General features: G+C 48.9%; 1 protein-coding gene across 1 annotated transcript in view; it reads right to left on the bottom strand.

Annotated features, from left to right (window-relative positions):
• The window catches only part of LOC128724665 (netrin receptor DCC), a 93,583-nt gene that overhangs the window by 3,628 nt on the left and 70,447 nt on the right, over window positions 1–19,508 (bottom strand). The window contains exons 2-4 of the mRNA XM_053818386.1: window positions 1,925–2,236; window positions 1,079–1,835; window positions 877–992 (exon numbers count right to left, since the gene is read on the bottom strand). Coding sequence (XP_053674361.1) covers window positions 877–992; window positions 1,079–1,835; window positions 1,925–2,236 — 1,185 coding nt within the window. The remainder of the gene's footprint in view (window positions 1–876; window positions 993–1,078; window positions 1,836–1,924; window positions 2,237–19,508) is intronic.

Below are 19,508 nucleotides of genomic sequence, written 5' to 3'. Positions count from 1 at the left end.
GATTAGATGGAGTTATTCGGTCCGTTAGTGCGGTCGGTCGGTCGTGGGTCAAGGATCAATGACGGACACAGAGCGCAGACAGACAGGGCACGGGCGTATCACGTGCAGGGGTTCGATATTCGGTAAGCACCAGCCGAACGAAAGAACCATCCATTTCCCCCCCGAGACACGTGACGGGGTAAATCGGTAACAAGTCACGTAACACAAAATAAATTGCAAACAGCCAAGTGAGAGAGTTTGGCCCGAACGAAACGAGATAGAGTAACGTACACGCAAACACAGCGGGTTATATCGGGCGTGTGATACGTAGAGCCACCCAGGGGATCAAAGGATGGAGCGGAAAGGCCCATAAACCATGAGCGATGCCGTGGTTCCAACGAAAACGAGAAAGAAAATCGTTTTTGCATGCAAAGTCATCCAAACAGCAAATGGGCAAAATGGTAATAAATCATAATCAACGAGAGAAGGAGTCGATTTGTTTGCCAGGAACGATGAATTCATCCACGAGCCGGGTGCGCCGGATGGTAGCGTGAAACCGGAGGTTCCGAGGGTGAAATGGAATAGACCACGACACAATTCGAACGGAAGATAAACGAAATCGATTGCCGCCGTGGTGGATGGTTGGTAAATCATACGAAGAAAAAAAAAAGACGAAAGAAAAGAAAAGAAACAATTACGATAAAGAAAAAAAAGCATACATTAAAATGATTGTCTGCGAAAATATTCTGCTAAAAGGCAAGGAGGCAGATCCAGACCGAAAACAAAATAATAAACACACGCTCCAGACTACGGGTCCCTTTCGTCAGAGTGTTACCGTGGCTAAGGGGCTCGGTCTGCGACCCAGCGGAGAGAAAATGGCACGGAGCAATCAATTACCTGGTTCGATTATTTCCAGCCGGGCTGCGGCCTGCACACTTCCGGCCGGGTTCGTGCCGATGCACTGGAACATGCCCGCGTCCGAGCTGATCAGGCCGAAGATTTTCAAATTGTGGCTGCAGGCGCACGCAGGAAGCGAGCAAATGAAAATGATTAATGAACGACGAACACACGCAAGACGCCATCGCCGCGAGACACTTACCCGCCAACGATCTGCATGTACTCGCTGGGCGTGATCAGGTCGCCGTTCTTGAGCCACTGGATCACGGGCGTCGGTTTGCCGTGGATGGAGCAAGCCAGCTCGAGCTCTTCCTTCTCGTACGCGACCTTGTCCTCGGGGCTGTGGATGAACTTCGGTGGCACTTGCACCTGCACCGTGGCCGAAGCATCGAGCGAATCCTCGGTGTTACTCGCCCGGCACTGGTAGTCACCGGCATCCGTGTCCTGGATGGAGTAGATCTGCAGCGAACCCGTGCCCATGATGCGGAACCGTGAGTCCAGGTCGTTCAAGTCGATGTCCTCGCCGTTTCGCAACCAACGGATCGTCGGCTTTGGGTTGCCATTAGCGGCACAGTCCAGGATGACGGTGTCTCCTTCGCGCACCGTTTGCGGTTGGGGTACGATCACGAAAGCGGGTGGGGCGAAACTTTGCGGCTGCCCCGCGGTAGACTTGATGTTGAGGTTTGACTTGCTGCTTAGGCGCGAAAATGTGCCTGCAGTCACGTTGCACTGGTACGTCCCGCGATCGGCCGGGACGACTTCGTCGATCTCTAGCGCACCGGACGGGAGCAACAGCATGCGTGTGAGATCCATGCGCAGAGGTAGATCGTCCTTCAGCCACTCGGTGTGGTAGCGCGATTCAACACTGAAAGGCAACAGGCTGGACATGCATTTGAAGTAGGCTGTCTGGCCAGCGTACAGGTAGATCTCGTGCGAGTCCTGATTAATGTCGGGAAGATCTGGACGAAAAAAAGGAAGCACACGTTATCGTTTTCCAAGGATAATTAGAGGGGTTTTCTGTGTGGCAAGCAAATGACTTCACTCTCACCTGCTATCGTAACGCGAGCGGATCTGCTCACGATCGTCCCGATACCATCCACACTCAGCAGACAGTGGTAGAATCCGGTCAACCCTCGGTTGCTTTCGACCGAGCTGATGTACAGCGACCCGTTGGTCAGCTGCGACCGGAACGTATCTCCAACGATACCGATGTCCTGTCCGTCGGGACCACGCCACCGAATGTTCGGTGCCGTTTTGCCATCCTGCAGCACCTTTCGGTCGGCCAAACCTGCACACTGCAACATCACCGAATTGCCCTCGGGCACCATCACATCCGAAGGTTCCACCGTAAACTCAAGGGCTGAGGGAAAATTGAAAGCAGCGGAAGAAATTGGAAAAAGAAATACTAATTAATTATATTGGTTCGCACAGCTTCAAGGCCTCGCAGGATGATTAATCAATCAATGGCGCGGAGTTTATTCAATTAAGGGTGCGATTAGTCGAGTGGCTTCCGGTTTCCGACGGCCGTTTGGCATCGTGCGCTTCATTTTCTGTGGTCTATCTTTACACGCAGCTCGCGTCGTCCAACAAGGGCACCCGACGGCAGATGGGACGACGTGTTCCTTCCACGTTTGCCATTGACCGTGGGTGATGTTCATTAAACTGTTGGCGTTGATTCTTGTCCTGTCATCGTCGTCGGCATATATAAATGCACTTTCTTTTGAAGGGTGCTAAGCAAGGAAAGCTAATGAAAAGCATATGTTTTCGATTTTTCATTCCAGGATGTATGCTCCCGCTCAACAGTAAGCAAAAAGCGAATTCTCTCAAAGTGTGAAAAATATGGCATGTTTGCTGAAGACAGCATAAGAAATGTGGAGTTTTTTTTTCTCTGCATAGCTACATCAAACAAACATGAAACACATTTCTACAGGCGTGAGGCGAACAGGTGTTAATTGATAGTTGAAACGTACTTGTTGTTAGTATTCCACCTAATCACAAGTGCTTTCGCAAGCATATGTTCCCCCGCTTGGAAAACACGCAATAGTAGTGCCTCTGTTGTGGAAATTAAACAGCGCACCCTTCAAACACACACATTCCATGTACCGCGGTTGGGCGTTTATCGGACATATATCTCGTAATACATCCCGCAAGCACTTGACGCTGGGGCTGTCGAACGTCTAATTTTAGGACACTCTACTCAACCGCAAGCATATCCGTTGCAATACAACCGTAGCTGGAGATCGGCACGCCCAGTGTACTTTTGCACCGAGAGGAGCCTGTTGCACTTCGCACAAGTGGTAAGTTTTGCAGCACTATTTACATGACTGGAATTAGTTTTGGGAATTACTCTCCTGTCACAGCGGTCACCAACGAAGGACGGTGACATATCCCCGTGGGACGGGAGGCGGGTTGATAGGGTGTTTGTACGTGTGCAAAATCCTGCGGTTGAGGTGATTAAAATTTCACAAACAACAAACAACATTACGTGCCCGTCGCCCTATACGCACGCTGGAGGGCTTGCATCTGATACGATGGGAAAGCTATCTCTACCGAGATGGGAGTTAAAAAAAAAAGAATGTTCCACACACATCAGATCGAATTTGTAAAAGGCTGCGCAGCATGGAAGCATGATGCAGTTAAGCTGCAGGTTCGAGGACTTTCGCATCAACGGATGTCGTATAGGCAAAAAAAGTGAGTGGATGTCGTACGATGTTTGGTCGGTAAAAGTGTGCTGTTAATTAAATCCCTTACTCGTCCTAGCTGTGCAAAGTTCACGTTTTACGTTGATGCATGTTTAAGCCGCCAGCATAGACGTGAGCGCAACATGATGGCTTTAGTACTGTCTGTTAAACGGAATTAGCAAGACTTCTAAATGGCATAATTATTATGCGAATTAATACAGCACAACGATTCCATTTTGGGCATCTGTCATATTTCGCAACGTCCGCATCCGTGCACAGACACGGGTAAATCAAATAAAACATGCTTAACGGGTTAGATGAAAAGCGGAACACGATTACACAATTAGGCTTGATTCATTACTCTCCACTCAAGCCGAAACGGAAAACGAGCTCCAGGGAAACGGACCCGAATGCCTACCGTTCTAGCGCTTCAGCTAATAGTTCAACTTCATCAATTGAGTGTTACTCTACTTACAGCAGGCAGCGTTCCACCCACAACGGGGCATGATGAATTAACCTACTTTAAGGCCCCGACACAACACGCTGATGCTGCGCGCAATCCCCAATCCCGCAATGGGTTGCTTCTTAAAGCATCTCTCGACTGAAGCCCTCGCGCGCTCGGATAGAACGTCCCAGCCGTGCCGGCAACTATCACCGATCTTGAGCCGCAACCATAATTGGCCCTTGTTATTTAGGCAACTACTCTCGCGTGGATGTGGCATTTGCCGTGGCCGCGCACTCGTGTGCCCTTTGCCGGCGCACGTTTCGGCGCACTTTTCCGAGGCGCACTAATCGGCGGGCGCGAGGGTTTGGTGCGCATTCGGCTCTGCTTTCTCAATTAAATTAATGTCTTCGAATGGCATCGGAGCGGAAAATCAGATTACGTTCTGACAGGGAAAAGGGAAACAAAACAGAGCCCGCGTGCAAAGCCGCTCAATGCCGACGGCGTTGTCTGGCCGGAGACCGGACGTTCGGAGACCGGGTGCAGCATTCAATATTCTGCCGCTCGATCATGCGCTCAGCCAGCATAAGCACGTTCCGGTCATTGGAGGTGCATTCCCGGGCGGAGGATTGTCTGTGATTGTTGGCAATTTTCAATGCCAATTTATAAATCTGAACGTCCCCGGGACTCCCGAGAGACCGTCCCGGGTTCTGTCTCTTCGTTCTCCCTTCGTTTAGCAGCTCTGATTGACGGGTCCGGGCGCCCTTTAAACCGCAATTCATATTGCCTCCGGTCGGTAATTAATAAGTAGCGTGCGCTGCCCACTTGTCCATCCACGGCGTTCTGTGAAATTGGTGTCCTCCTCCTCGACAATGTCGTTCGTCCGTTCGATGCGTCCTGCTGCCATTATTCATCGTTAACCGATAGGCTGAGTCGGTACCTCTGGGGAAACCGGAGACGGCCGCCACGTTCGAGGTTGTGGCCACGTGTGGCGGGAATGAAAATCACTTCCCAAACATCAAACGCTGGTAGGCGGACATCGAGCGGATCTCGGCTGGAACGAGGGTACGCGACGGTGCGTAAATCGCTTCCAATCTATCAATTAAGATAAATTATCTGTCCGATTTAAAGCCCCACGCAAAGGGGTACGCCGTTGGAAGGCGCACTTTAAACCAGAGCGCAACCTCCAACCATCGTATGCAGTTCGATTGTCGCTGACAGACGCCCGGTTTTGCATGACAATGGTCCCCCAGCAGCGTAATAAAAATGTCGGTTCATTAGTTAAACGATGTGTTTTTTTTCTTCTTTCATCCACCCTGCAGCCCATCAGAGCTCCATTCCAGAGCGGGTGATTTGTGCACGCGTAAAATGACTCGCATGTAGCGACGAGTCTTTAATTTATTTCAATTGCCCAAAAGCGATCAGAGACCCGGGTCGGATGGTTTGTATAACTGGTCACCGATTTTGGAACGGCCGGCTCGGGAAAGGGCGCGTTAAAACTCGCGTGTGATACAAATCGTCACCGACAGGGACAGTTGTCCGCCTCGAACACACCTCGACGATGGGGGCACCACACCAGACGGGCTCTGATTGACAGTCTACACTAATAGGAAATTTCGTAAGCCAAACGCACCGCCGCCGTGTGTTGCAGGTTTTCTAGCTATTGCTTCGGCAACCAACTCGGGTGTCAGTGTGTGAGGTGATACGATCTACCGCGCTCGTATCGTGTTCGATTACAAATTCATGTCGCCGAATGTGGACCATTCGTGGTGCAGGAGAATGCGACCACGGTGATCGAATGTGAGCCTTGGTGTATCGAAGCCGGTGGAATGATTGTCTCCGTCCGCTTGTCTACACCCCACGAGATGCCGAGATACGGTGCCCTACGGTGGAGCAGTTTCCGTACCATTTCACTTTCGATGGTTGTTTCGATAATTGGAGTTTCGCCCCGGGCAGTCTCACCCGGGGTGAGCCAACATCAAACGCGGTGTGCGTCCTATCGTAAGGCGTCGCTTCTTCGGTTACGCACTTCGATCAATCGGTTTTTGGGAGGAAGAGTGGTCAAAAAGGAGCCGGGAGTAGCGGGGAAAGTATCGATAGCAAATCAAAAATCTGAAACACGAAGATAACAGCCGAGAGGAGAACGCAACGGATAAAAGGCAACGTGCATTCCGAAACACGAAGCTCCCACTCCCAGGAAAGAACGCTTCTTCATCTTCCCCGCAGGGTGCCATTTCATCGAAATTGATTTTTATTTACTTTGCAGCACAAATGATGGTGCTTTAATGAATTCTTATGCTTCCCTCCGGGCTGTGCTGAAAGCAGCGCCGTCTTGGCTTCCGGTGACCGTCGGCAGAATCTTGGCGCCGCGGGAGTTGCTCTTTTCGATGTTTTTTTATCTCTTTCTATTGGTTCACGCATCAACACAGCCTTGACAGCTGGGGGTGAGAGGTTTTCCTCCCACCTCGCTTCGTAGGTAGACTTCTACCCGGAACTGGGAGGCTTTCTTCCGAACGCAGCCAAGGATGCATCCTCGTCCTTTCCGGGGTGGTATCGCATGGGCCACAGCAACACAGATTCCTTTGCAGAATGGTTCCTCAGAGTATCACGATGTGTCGCACTCGCACTCACACACTGGCTGAGGGGTTATTCTACTCGCGCTTTTCCCCTTCCGAAAGCGAGACGGGAGTGTCTGACACGATATCGTCCATCGACGAGGGGTCACGGTTCACCCGGAAGTGAAGTGAAAGGAGCACAATTTTCTCCCCATCCACACGGTTGCTCCCATTTTTCCGGCTGAAAGTCATGCATAAACCATTCGGGGCTGGTGCTATGAAATATAATGATTTGGGAGGGCACTGCGCACGCACTCCAACATTCCGTTGGAACGTGGGGGTGGAAAACCAGGCCGTCGCTTCGTGGAAAAGCGATTCCTGCGGTCATTGCGGAGCTAACCGCAAAACTTATTTTAGCTGCCCACCGCTACCCGACCATGGTTTTCCCGATTTTCTGACAGTCATCAGGCCCCGCTGTTTGTGCTGCCCTAAGCACTGATTAGAATCGAATGCCAGCCGCAAACAAAGGAATGTGGCCGCCACCGGACGCGCACGCCCTTTCGTTCAGCGGTACGATAAGTTACGAGCTTGATAGGCAAAAACTTTCCATTACGCGCCCGATGTGGTTCGTATGTGGCCGATGAGGGGCCACTACTGCTGCACAACTTTACGATGTTTAACACTTTTATTTCAATAAGGCACGCGCTCCAACATCCACGCCACGTCCCGGGATGCCAGTTAGCTTATTCTCCATTTGCTGCGCTATCTAAATTACATCACTTTTTGCTTCATCCCCGAAGCTGGCTGGACGAGGGTGTAGGAACCAATCAGCCACCACCTCGCTCTGACGGTGAAATCAGCGTAAACCGGGAGTACAAACCATCGGGCGTCGACATTGCGCCCTCACGGCGGTACCAATCGTGCAGGAATTTGCAATCAATTTCTCATTTTCCTCTTATTCAACCGGTAAACAAACGCCATACAACCCCCGGGCACACCATCATAACGGAGGAACGACGAAACAACGCCCCCGACGCGATTCGTTTCCCGCGGAAGGAAAACTTTTCCATGCTTTTCCGGGCCGTTGTTTTTCTTTTGGCAAGGTTCCGTCGTGTGTGTGTATGTGTGGTTTTTTTTTTCTTTTCTCTTCTCGTCCTTTCTTTTTTATTCTACTGCTGCTGCTGTTCTGTATGCATGGTTCACCTTCTTTCGCATATGCAATAGACGCTCCCGCTCGTGGTACACCCGGGGAGCCATGAAATCGGGAACGGGAAAACTTTTACCTACTCAGCCGCCCCGAGGTTCTCCCGGAATGCCAGCGTGCCCAGTTGTTTACCGACACATTCGCGGAGGCATAGTAGACGACTGGCAAACTGTGTACACGAGCGACAGAGGAGAAGCAATCTTGGTGCCTCCTCCTGTCAACCATAAGCCGTACGCCTTTAACATTCCCTTACCGATTCGCAACCGTCCACAGGATGTCGCGCCGAGAAAGTTAGTCCATATTTTACCTCACGTATGTGGGTGCAGATGCCTACGCCTTGACGGCTAGTCAAACATTTAACGACTGAAGAAAGGTGGGTTCCGTTCTCTTTAGCCAGCAACTCGGAAAAGTGCCGCTTTTGCCGGAAGATACTAATTAACAATCCGATAACGGGCCGCATCGAACGTGATGCTTCATTGTGGCTTTGCTGGAATCCCTGCTTCAATCCACACGTGCGGTTGAATACGTTGAAAGAGATGCTATTAATCGAGCACATCTTCATTTGTGTAGCGCTGCTTCGGAGCCTCTAGGTGATTGTCTTGTTAATGGGGATACATACAGCACACATTCGCTACAAAGTCCCCTTCCTAATTCCTGCAAAAAGTGCCAATAAAAGTTGGCCGCTTCCGGTGCAACTAGAAAGAACATCACTACCAGAACTACGCGATCAGTTAGCAGCCCGCCATTTGTTTCCAGCCCGTCGGGTTTTTGTTTGAACAACAGACACAACATCGACGGCACGTGTCCCCGTCATTGACAAGGGATTTGCCAGTGCGTAGGCACTTCCGTTCGCAGTGGGTGGAGTAAGAAAATACGTTCGCCCCCGGAATGTGACTGTGCAAAAGCCAAACATCAAACATTACACGGAGCGTCCTATTTGGGGAAAAAGCGAAGAAATTACCGCCCAACCGCCATTATCGGTGCTGGGTGGTCACACATTCGTCCGAAACGTCGGCACCCTCTTCCCACGAGGGCGTGCCGAAGTAATTGAAATGGAAAATCACGATACATGAAGAATTATTGCACCCTCCGGTTCGTGGGTCGCGTAGAAACGCGTAACGACACACGAAGATGGAGGCGCCCCATTGTCGCTGGAATCCAGGAGTCAAACCGCTCCTGATGGAGAGGCTTACCAGCAGATTGTTTCAGCTGCTGCTGACCGCATCACCGCGCACTGCGCCCGGCAAAAGACGTCGTTTGTGCAGCGGCCACAATTGTGATGGGTTTTTTCTTTGCTTCCTTGCTCCAGCACTCTCCGTTTTACGATGTCGTCACGTCCGGCACAGGCAGGAGAGCGCGCGGGACTGCCAGTGATGGTTTGGCATTCCATTTACTTTCCCATCCAGTGCAGCCACCGAAGGATGGTCAAGTGACCAAACGCATGGTAACGTTTCAGAGCGAGTCCTTCTTCCCGGACCATTTGGAGAATGTGTGCACAGAGCGATTGGTCGTTTTCCTAGCGAGTGGGCCCCGTCGGTTGGAAGGGATTGGAGCCACCATTTGGAACATTTCTCTTCATTAATGGGGTGATAGAATGTGCATAAATAAGAAATATACCGCATAAAACTGTCAACTCGCACAGGAAAACACATCCATTTGCGTGGCGATAGCGGAATGGAAGAGTCCCGTTTGCTGCAGGAGCAGGATTCGTACGGTACCACTATTCGTACGGCTGAAGGACTTTCACAAATGAATTGATATTTTTATCACACGCTCCTATGCAAGGGTTCCGGAATATCGTTAAGGAGTGCAGGATATTCGAAATGCATAGTCAAAAAGAGTAATAAATGGACTGCAAAAATCGAGAAATAAAACACACGCAGACATTCCCAAAGAGCTAAGCTGTAACAAATGTACACCCCATAATCAAAGGATTAATCAAATGGCTTCCCATCTCCTTCTCATCTGCGGTGTCAATAATATATTTCCTAGAAAGCTTTTGCAACGCAGTTTTATTGCAGCTGCAAAGTAGCACTTCAAAGTGAATACGGCATCTCGAGAGCATCATACCCTCTCAAACGTACTGCACTATACACTGTAAGTCTGCCCGTCGGGTCTTCTCCACGCGCCACAGGACTCGCCGATCGCGTGGATCTTTTGCGAAAAGTCAACACAGAATGATTCAAGCACCCCATAAATGCCCCTTGACTTTGGTCGGTAAATGAATCGACTCATGGTGACTCGGTTCCCCTGCGGCGCTCGCCCAAAGGGCCATTAACCTTAGACAACCATTGACCATCATCGGTATGGCACGAGAAACCAAACTCCATTGCTGATTTCGATCGGCTCCGGGGCGAGCTGAGTCGGCACTTTCACCCGAATCGGATCGGAAATCGGAACACTCGAGTTTTGAAGTTGGACGCAGAAAAGTTCCGGGCTCAATTATGATCCTGCCCCGACAGACGCACCAGACAGACCACAGACTGTTTGCCGGGCGCTCGGGAGACTAGTGCAAACTATTTCGAGCCACTCGAAACACGCCCAGACGAAAAGGATTTATACGGCGACCGGTGGGAGCGTGGGACGACGCGCCTTCGTTCGTTTCCTTCCGGTCAGCTTCAACACTCAGTTTCATATGCTGCTACCGGAGCGGCTGTGAGTGTTTGTAGGAAAATGAAAAGCCACCCGGTGCCATATTATTCCAGTCTTCGGCACTATTTTTCCTTCAAGTTTTTCTGCTCTAATGAATATGCTTTCCCGAGCCAATCTGTGCTAGTCTTGCTTTTCGGAGGGCCACTACTTTAATCACAAACACTTTCTCCGTGGGTGGGAAGGAAAAATTCGGTAACGATGAATTTAAAGCTCAGTGGCAAAACCATTTCAAACGTAAGATTCGTTCACTTTGCATTCACTGCACGGAGACGCTGGAACGAGAATAAAACCCCGTTCACGATGATCAGAAACGAAAACCCCAAATTAGAGTGAAAATAAAGAGAGATCCTTCTTGCGATAGGTGGGCTATCATAAAGTTTTTTGTACAGCTTCTTTAATCCCCAATTCAACTCCCCTCTGCTAGGCCGGCGTTCGTCTTTCTCTTTTACCTTGCGATCGCAGTTGTGGATGATGTTTCGTAGCGTGAAACTCAAGATTTGTCGTGCTGTTTTTTTTCTTATTTTATTCTCATTCTCTTCTTAGTTCCGGTCCAGTTTGGGACAGACTGTCGTTTGTGTTTCTGTTCGCGCCACCATTACGGAAACGAACCAGAAGCAATGAAACGAACGCAACAGACGCAGAAAAAAAAAATGCTGTTTCAAACTTAGCACCAAACCAACAAGGGAGGAAACCCGGGAGCAATGGTTTTCCCGGTCCGTGTCTGGTAGTTTTCTGGCTTCCTGCTAGTCCGCACGAAAAGCAGACAGTGCAAGGCGAGAGGAAAAAGTTTCTCGCGCCCGGAACCGGCCACCACATTGCTGCCGGTGCACTCCCCGGAGAAACGGAGGAAAGAATTATTAATTGAAGAGCAAACTACAAAATTATCAGCAAAATAATGGCCACTGAATTGGTGCGCCCGTTTGGGGCGTTCGCATTTTCGGTTAGTTAGCCGTGTGGAAGTTGATTTATTTACGGTAAAAAGCGCAATCAGGTCGAATCAGCGGAAACAGCTGATTGAATCGAATGGACGCGCGGGGACAGCGCTATGTTTGCAGCGGCTGCTGCTGTTGCTGATGGACTAATGATGGCTTCGGCTACGCTTCAGGAGCCTGCTGGCGTCGAATCATGCACACCGCTAATTGCAAATTAGCAACGGTGCAGTGTGGATGCGTTGAAAGGTGGCGAAAAGGTTGAAATGAGGTGAAAACCCATCCTGCAGGCGCGTGGCAGACGCAGGGCGACACGGAAGGACGCTGCAGGATGCATGAACAAAGTTGCAGGATCAGAAATTTGCTATAACACTTTCCACGCTGTCGATAAAATTGCACCGACGGGTCGTGCTGTGAAGCGCAAAAAAATGAACAAGCCATCAACCGGATCAGCAACAGATCTGGAGCACGAGAAAAAACACCATCGCAAGTCACCCGTCCAGGGTCCGGTAAATAGTTTGCAATTACCACGATTAACGAGCCTGTCAATTAGACGCGAAAAAATATTCACCGTCACAAGAAGCTACGTAATAGCAGCTTTTGCAAACGCTGCTTTTTAACATCATGCTTAGCATAGTGGCCTGCTTTTGATAGGTGAATTTTGGAAAAATTGTTTAACTGAGCGGATATTTTGAACATTATACCACGGCATCATAGCTACTTATCCATCAATTTTATCTCTCTTACGATACTTTGCATGTATCAAGTTTGTTTTATTGGACATAAACAAAAAAATGTGGTATAAACTCAAAATTAATGATGCGAATAGATGACAACATTGTCTGTTTTATCCGCGGGAGAGAATCAACTCAATTTATTATTATTGTGAAATCTCGTGCGGCGATCGGTTGATCAAATTTTTGGTCATTAAATTAGCGAATATGTTGTTTTATGGATCACGACTTCACCATAAACGGATCCGGTACAAAACCACAAACGACGTCGCCGGCGAAGATAACGAAACCAAGTTCACGAGGCATGGCTGGAGCGGTGGGTGGCGCAAAAAATACGCTTTTACCACAAACCGTCCTTCTGCTCGCAGCATGCCAAAAGAGCATTAGCATTAGTTTCCAGTTCGAGTGCCGCCCGCCATCGAACCAGCCCCTGAGTATGGTAATGTGTGTCTGCCGCCAGTGTGCCACATCCCGGGGAGAAGTCGAACGCGTGCTAATCACGTTCACGCTGTGATATTTGGAACCGATCACGAGCACGCCGCCATGCTGCGGAGTCGCCCGCCATTCCGGTGATGATGCTCCCATGACTCGCTTTGGCTGGGCGACAAGACAAGATCGTGGTGTTGGGATGGCTGTCGTTGACGATGGGTTTATGCTACTTGGGAAACATTAGCCCCTCTCTCGCTGTCTCCCGAGAGCCCAGCGCCATGCCCAGCGGAGAAGGGCCGTTCTAATGGCGAACGCAAATATTGTTGACACTGCTGTCAGCGGTGTTATGAATGATTGCGATTCCAACGGAAGATAATCGATCATGAGAGGCGTGAGCCGTGCCCGGCCGTGGCGCTTATCCACTGTTTAGCATCTGACGGCGAGCAAAAAGCGAGCAACAAAGTACAAAAATAATGAGCCGCTTTAGAATTTTGATTTATTGAGCAGCAAATAAATGGGGCTCCCAAGCCGGAGCGATGTGAAATTGGTGGATCAGCCGATGAGCAGAGACAGCGAGAAGAAGGAAAAAATATTGCCCCAATGTGCTAAAGCGATTGCACTGATAGCGAGAAACAGCGTGCCCACTTCCGGTTCTCGCCGGTCGGTGCCTCCTTCATGGGAGGATATAGAAGGATGGAAGGAAAGCGGGAAAATCAAATGATTATTACTTTTGCCACTTCTTTCCGGGGCCCTCACAAATGCCCTTCCCACATAACGGACCGAGCACACAGCGTGCTCGCCAAATTTAAACCGATTGCTTTAATTAATCTTTCTGTTTGTTTTAATTGTACTGTTGCTCGACAGGCGTGTATTTTTTCTTTATTCAATTCTCCATGACCAGCAGTGTTGTTTTCGTGAGAACGGGAAGCATTTCGCCACGGTTGGAAGCGATCCGTCGACGGACGAGGTTCTCTCATGCCACGGTAACATTTATTGTCAGCACCTTCGCTGGAGCTCAGGGTAGCCAATTTTCTGGTTCACTGTTTTTTTCCCTTAACGAATTCGCACATTCGCCCATGCTCCTGATGGCTGCCTTACTCCGTTCGCCGCTGGACGGAGGGTTTACGCACCTGTCGAGCCCTCGAGGGTCAGACTTTAGCGTTGTTTGAAAGGAAGCAAAAGCGCAAACTGTTTCATATGAGGATTTTCCCAAATGCCTGCCGTTGTCGCGTCGGTTCAGCAAACGGCCACCACCACTTCCCAGCCGAACAGGTGCAGTTGAACGTTCTCGTTTATTAAAAACTAATCTACTACACGCTGCAGGATTCATATCCGCTTCAAGGGAAGCCATTCAGCGCAGCCCATACGATTCGCATTCGAGTAGTCCTGATGGTGGGAGAGTTTTTAATTTTGCAGACATCAATCCTTGGTTGAGAAAGAGAAAAAAAACACCCCTGCCATATAGTGGCAACGAAATGGTCAGGTTAAATCGTGACCGAATGCCGTTTAGAAACCCGAATGATCGTTCTCGCCCGAATCCCCCCATGTTGGGCGAAAGTGTGTGTGTGTGTGTGAGCATGGTTTCCATGCACGATTGGGTGGGAAAAATGTTCGAGACAAAGGGGCAAAATAACATGTATGCCACGTAGAATGAAATGATGACGTTATTCGTACAACAGCTGTAGAACGAACCGTTGTAAGAGCATTGTCATCGAATGAGACGGAAACGGAGGTAGGCGTGGGAAAACCAATCGCCCTTTTTAATACAAATTTACTGGCAAAAACAGACTAAACCAAGCAGAGCTAATAAGGCTTTTGACAAATAATATGGCGATGCTTTGAAGGCAGTATGAGGTTACCTAATCTTTAAAAAAAGTATGTTATAAAATAAGACAACTACCTGTGAATTGGTGTTGATATTCACCAATTTTTCCGCAAAGTAAACTTTTGCATAGTTTTTATGAAAGCAATAAAAATACGACGCAAGCACATTAGCATTTAAATTGAGGCCACGAGACAGATCCCGTAATTAAAAACTAAACGAAAACTTTTTCCTATGCATCGCATGCGGATCAGAAGCAAAACACCAAACATGCCTAGAATACTCGCTAAACTTTTCCATCCGTTCTTTCCAACTTGTCCCGAGCAGATGTCGCCTCGAAGCCAAACTCGGGCCAAAAGATGAATGGTGGAATGTGCGTGCAACGTACACCGCACGCTTGGAGCACAATACGAAGAATCTCGAAATTCAAAGCCTAAACATTTGTTTCTTAATTACGCCCAAAACTCCGCTTCTGCTTGCCGGTGTCATGTTTCACCGACAAACGGAAGGAAGCAACCGCGAACGATACAATTGCCGTGTGAAGCAAACCACCTCAGAACATCTAATCCCGCTCTGCAGTGCTCGCATGTGCAACGAATCCCACGAGCCGCCCCGTCGAGGAGCTACGGGTGCGTTACAGACACCGTGCAGCATGCAGTTGCATTCCTTCACCATGCAGTCGCGCTGTACCGCGGGTGTCTTACATGCCTGTATCGCAGCATCGTTTACCGTCCTGTGACCGCGTTGTGGCAGAAAACCGGCTGGCTGCGTATGCCAGTACCGTATACGCGGACAGCGTACCACCGGACCGGTAGCGTGCTCGTTCGTTGTGCTCCTTTTCGGGTCGCCTTTTTAAGGAGCTACACGGCGGATCCGCAGTCAATTGCTCATATTTCTCCGCCCCTTCGAACGCAGTTCGGTGGCATTTGTGACCGCGGCTCCGAACCAGTTATGTTTTGTTTTCACTCCAAAAATAGCCTCCATCCAGCTGCAGTAGCGCGCTCGCCAACGACGGTGCAGCATATGCACGCCAGCTATGTATGGAGCGCTGCTCGAAGCAGCTAACCCGCACGGCGAACGGGATTCCGATTAGCTATTAGAGATGGTCGGGCTTCTGCATTTGGTTCGAATTTTCTTTCCCAAAACGCCAACCCGGCACCCGATCTGGAGCACTGATGCTGGTTGTGGGGTCATCGCCGTGCGTCGTCGTGAAGCTTCGAAAATGTAGCTCTTTTGACCCTTTTGAGATCGATACCAGCGGATCGCCGTGTGGTGGGATCTTCGCTCGAAAAGGGAATTGATCGCGCCCAGGGAAAAAGGGTTACCACGAAGCAGGAGTTCCCCAGTCGCTGTCAGTCATGTGAAATATTATAAAATTCCCATACAAAAAAAAAAGACTAACGACATGCTTCGATGTCAAACCCATCGCTTCCGTCCGCTTACAAAAGCCAATCGTGGCTTGTCATCTGTCAGTGGGTTACGTTTCAACCGCAGGAAAGAAGCAGCACGGTAAGCAAACGTTAGAAAGTTAGATACATACAGGGGCGTGAACAAAACTTACGAGACGATCAAACTCGTCGTTAGCTGTCAAAACACACGGAACATGACACGCTCTCGAAGATATGATCACAAATAGAACTACGCGTATGCTAATGCTGAGCCTGCAGTTCCATCAATCAAGCTCGAGGGGAACGGCATCGAATGCACCCGAGCTCGGGCTGTCATCGTCTTCGATACGAACACCCAAATGGCTATCGCATAAAATTCGAAACTTAACTTTCATCGCGCATTAACGGCCATTGCTCGGTGACATCTTTTGATGGGAAGCTCCATCGATTAAATCTCCAGAGCGGTCCTGTTTCTTGACAATGTTTTTAATTTGCTTTTCTCCCTCTTCCCAAGGCTCGTAACACTCTTACGATGTTTTTAGAACACACTGTGTTTATGTGGACAAACAATTTCACTGACGATGATTAATTTCTTACGACAGTTGGTTTTATCATTCCGCACGTAAACCAGCACACGCGCAAGCACCGTGCGGAAGATAAACTTAAAAACTCACGTAACGATGCTTCTTGCAATGGCTGCGATGGTACTGGGGGCCGATAACGTCCTGGAACGCGGATGCTTACCTGCAAGTGAAATAGAAGAGAAACACGTTAAATAAATGCTTTTACTGCAATCACGAGCTCGAGCAAAGCAGTGGAGCAGAACAAGTCAGCGATTTCGCACACGGTTCGACTTACTGCACTTCGTTTGATGTAGCATTTGCTCGAGCTGGAGAGGTAATAAAAATTTAATTTCGACATAAATGAAACGGCACCGACTTACAACCGCCTGTTGTACCACCAGGATACGCCCAGGATAAATTGTATTACCCATGTTCGCTAAACGCACAATGTGCTTTTAGATGACCATTTCATTTGGCAAGCGGAAAACATGTTTTTATCATTGGAAAATTTTAAAAATAATAGGCTTTATCAATTAAATTGAAAATTCTATTTTCCAAAATATACAAAATACTACAACTAGCTGAAAAAACTCATTTTCATCAAAAATATGAATGGTTCATAACAAAAAAAAACGAATTTCTGTTGGACAATAAATTCATCCCAATGTGAACTGAAAACGTTAAACAAATTGAAATTAGCTTCTAATTGAAGACCTCACCGTGCCACGCTAGACAGCGGCATTAAATCGAAAAACAGCGTCCCTATGGAACATACTCCACTGCATTAGGATTGTAACTGCTCGTCTCGCTTCATCGGACACGGGCGGTAGATGATAAACGAAACTCATCGCACGTTCTACTCACTCTCGTTATGCTCTGGCCCAGCGCTAGAACCGGCATTGGAAGCGGCAGCAACACCAGCTTTAAACATCAAACGATTATTTTCTACGATGCAGAAATCCAATTTTGATACCATTTCAGTGTTTACCCAACTCCCCACTGCCAGTGCTTCCTTCCAGTGCCGTTGAGGGGGGCATGATCTACGTGGCCGATTATGTACGGTTGGGAGAGCCGGCCATCCAGCAGGAAGGGAGAAATAAATACATTTTACTCGAATCGCTATCGATGTTTTGATTTTGAATGTCGAAGATCAATACAGCAGAATCTGTAGCCGACTTCAAGGAGGCTTCGATTCGGCTGCTGTAACCAGTGGTGTGGACGAGATAAATCCACCTGTCGGAGCCATATGGTATGGTCGGTAAAAGTTTGGAGCCACAGCTCCTAGCTCACAGTCTGGCTGTTTGATGTGGATCTTGAACCGAAGCATCGAGAAAGCAAAAACAGAACGCACATCCACTGGCACTATGCAAGGAACGGGGATTGACTTTCATCTGGTGTGCTGCCCGAAAAAGCGCCTCCGAGATGGTCCGAAGATAATTTGACTTGGGGGTACTGGCTCGAATCAACACCATCAACTGGCAACCGGCAGCAATTGCGGCGCCATATAATCGGCAATCAAATTACCGTCGGAACATTTTGTTGGCAAATATAACTGGACTCTTCTGAAGTCCGGCGCTGGCTTCACATGCTCAGCTTCGTATTTTGTATTCCAGTGGCGTAAACCCGACCAAGCCGTTTGTTGACAGGTTTATTACTTCAGGCGCAACCATCATAAGCGTGGCTGCAGTCACCGAGGTGCAATAACATTTTGCAACCTGCATCAATGCGACCACGGGGTGGCCGGCCGTTGGTCGTTGGTTTGCGGACACATAAATCTCACCCGACACACCCTGGCGCTCGCGTCAATCCGTGACTCGGCGATCGATACGTGCCTGTGGTGGGACGAGTTAATTAAATTATTAATCGACTCTCGATGTGTATGCGATGTTGTTCCACAATTTTTTCCCAAATGCCAACATTCGCTTTTGTTTTCAGTCTCGGTAGGGCCGATCGCTTTACATAAATGCACTTTTTGTAGGATTTTATTTTTAATTATATTATAATGTTGTTTAACAAATATTGAGCATGGCTAGCACTGTTTTTGCATGCGATAATATCGTGTGATAAACAAAATTTCGTCATCAGTAAAAAAATAAATCTGAAACATGTACTTGGAAAAACATAACAGTGTCATGCGGGATTTTCACCAGGGCTGCAATCAACCTTCATCGATGCTGTTTGCAAATCCAATTTCACACTTTCTTACACAATAAACGTGTTTTATCGTAGCTTCAACATTTATCGTATCACATTCAAATGTCGCATCCGGAAGCGTGCGTTCCATTCCGGCACGCCAAAACCCCAAACGAGCGAAAACAAAACGAGTCGAGGCAGACGAAATCCAGGCCATAATTTATTCAAGCCCCACCGAGCTCCACCCAGAGCTGCCCCACCACAGCGAAATGCTCCCCAAAGACGCACAACGAAGGAAATAGTATAAATCATAAAATTAAACAACCAGAAGTAATACTGCTGGCAGCTGCAGACGGGACACAAATCTGCCGAATAAGGAACAATTCGAACGGTTTCGATTGTCCCATCCCCGCAGGACACGGACACGTCGTAGGCGGATGGCTGCTAACAACCGTTTGCTGGCATATTTTCCCCATTCCGGCACACACGGGCACAGATCACGGTCCGATAGACGAATAGGATGGAAGGAGCAAAACTGCCGGTGCGTATTCGCTTCGCATCCGTTTGGGGGGTGGAGATGGCGTGCTGTAGTGAGACCCTCCCCCGCTTACACGACTAACGAGGGTCACACGAGCAGTAGAAATAAAAGCTCACTGAAAACCAGTAGCATACACACTACGGGCGGGTCCTTCGGGTTGCAGTTTAATGTCCACACGTGTGTCCACGCCTTCCCTTCATGGTTGCAGCTGTGCGGAAGCGGCAACCTTATGTTGCAGATGGATGGATAATACACTGTCGAGAATATTGCCGACGTAGAAACAATGTGGCCACTGCAGCAAAGAGGGACGCCCAGAAGGAACAACTTTGTTACCACCCTTTCCGGACAGAGGTTTTCTCGCTAACGAGCATTGACGACCGATTTCGCAGGGAAATGTCCGCATGTAAAACGTAAGCAGCGCGGACGAAGCTAAAGGGGCTCAACCTCGGCGGTGTGCGGGGACTGTTCCGAGTCGGGACAAACGAAACAGCGCCCAAGCCCGGTCAGCGACAAACGGGACAGTGATCATTGGAAGGATTTTCATGTTTAGCTTGTTCTGTTT

The sequence above is a fragment of the Anopheles nili genome, chromosome 3, assembly GCF_943737925.1.
Source record: "Anopheles nili chromosome 3, idAnoNiliSN_F5_01, whole genome shotgun sequence".
In the NCBI taxonomy this organism is placed as follows: Eukaryota; Metazoa; Arthropoda; class Insecta; order Diptera; family Culicidae; genus Anopheles; species Anopheles nili.
Note: the sequence above shows the minus strand (reverse complement) of the source record. Positions and strands in the feature narration are given on the sequence as shown.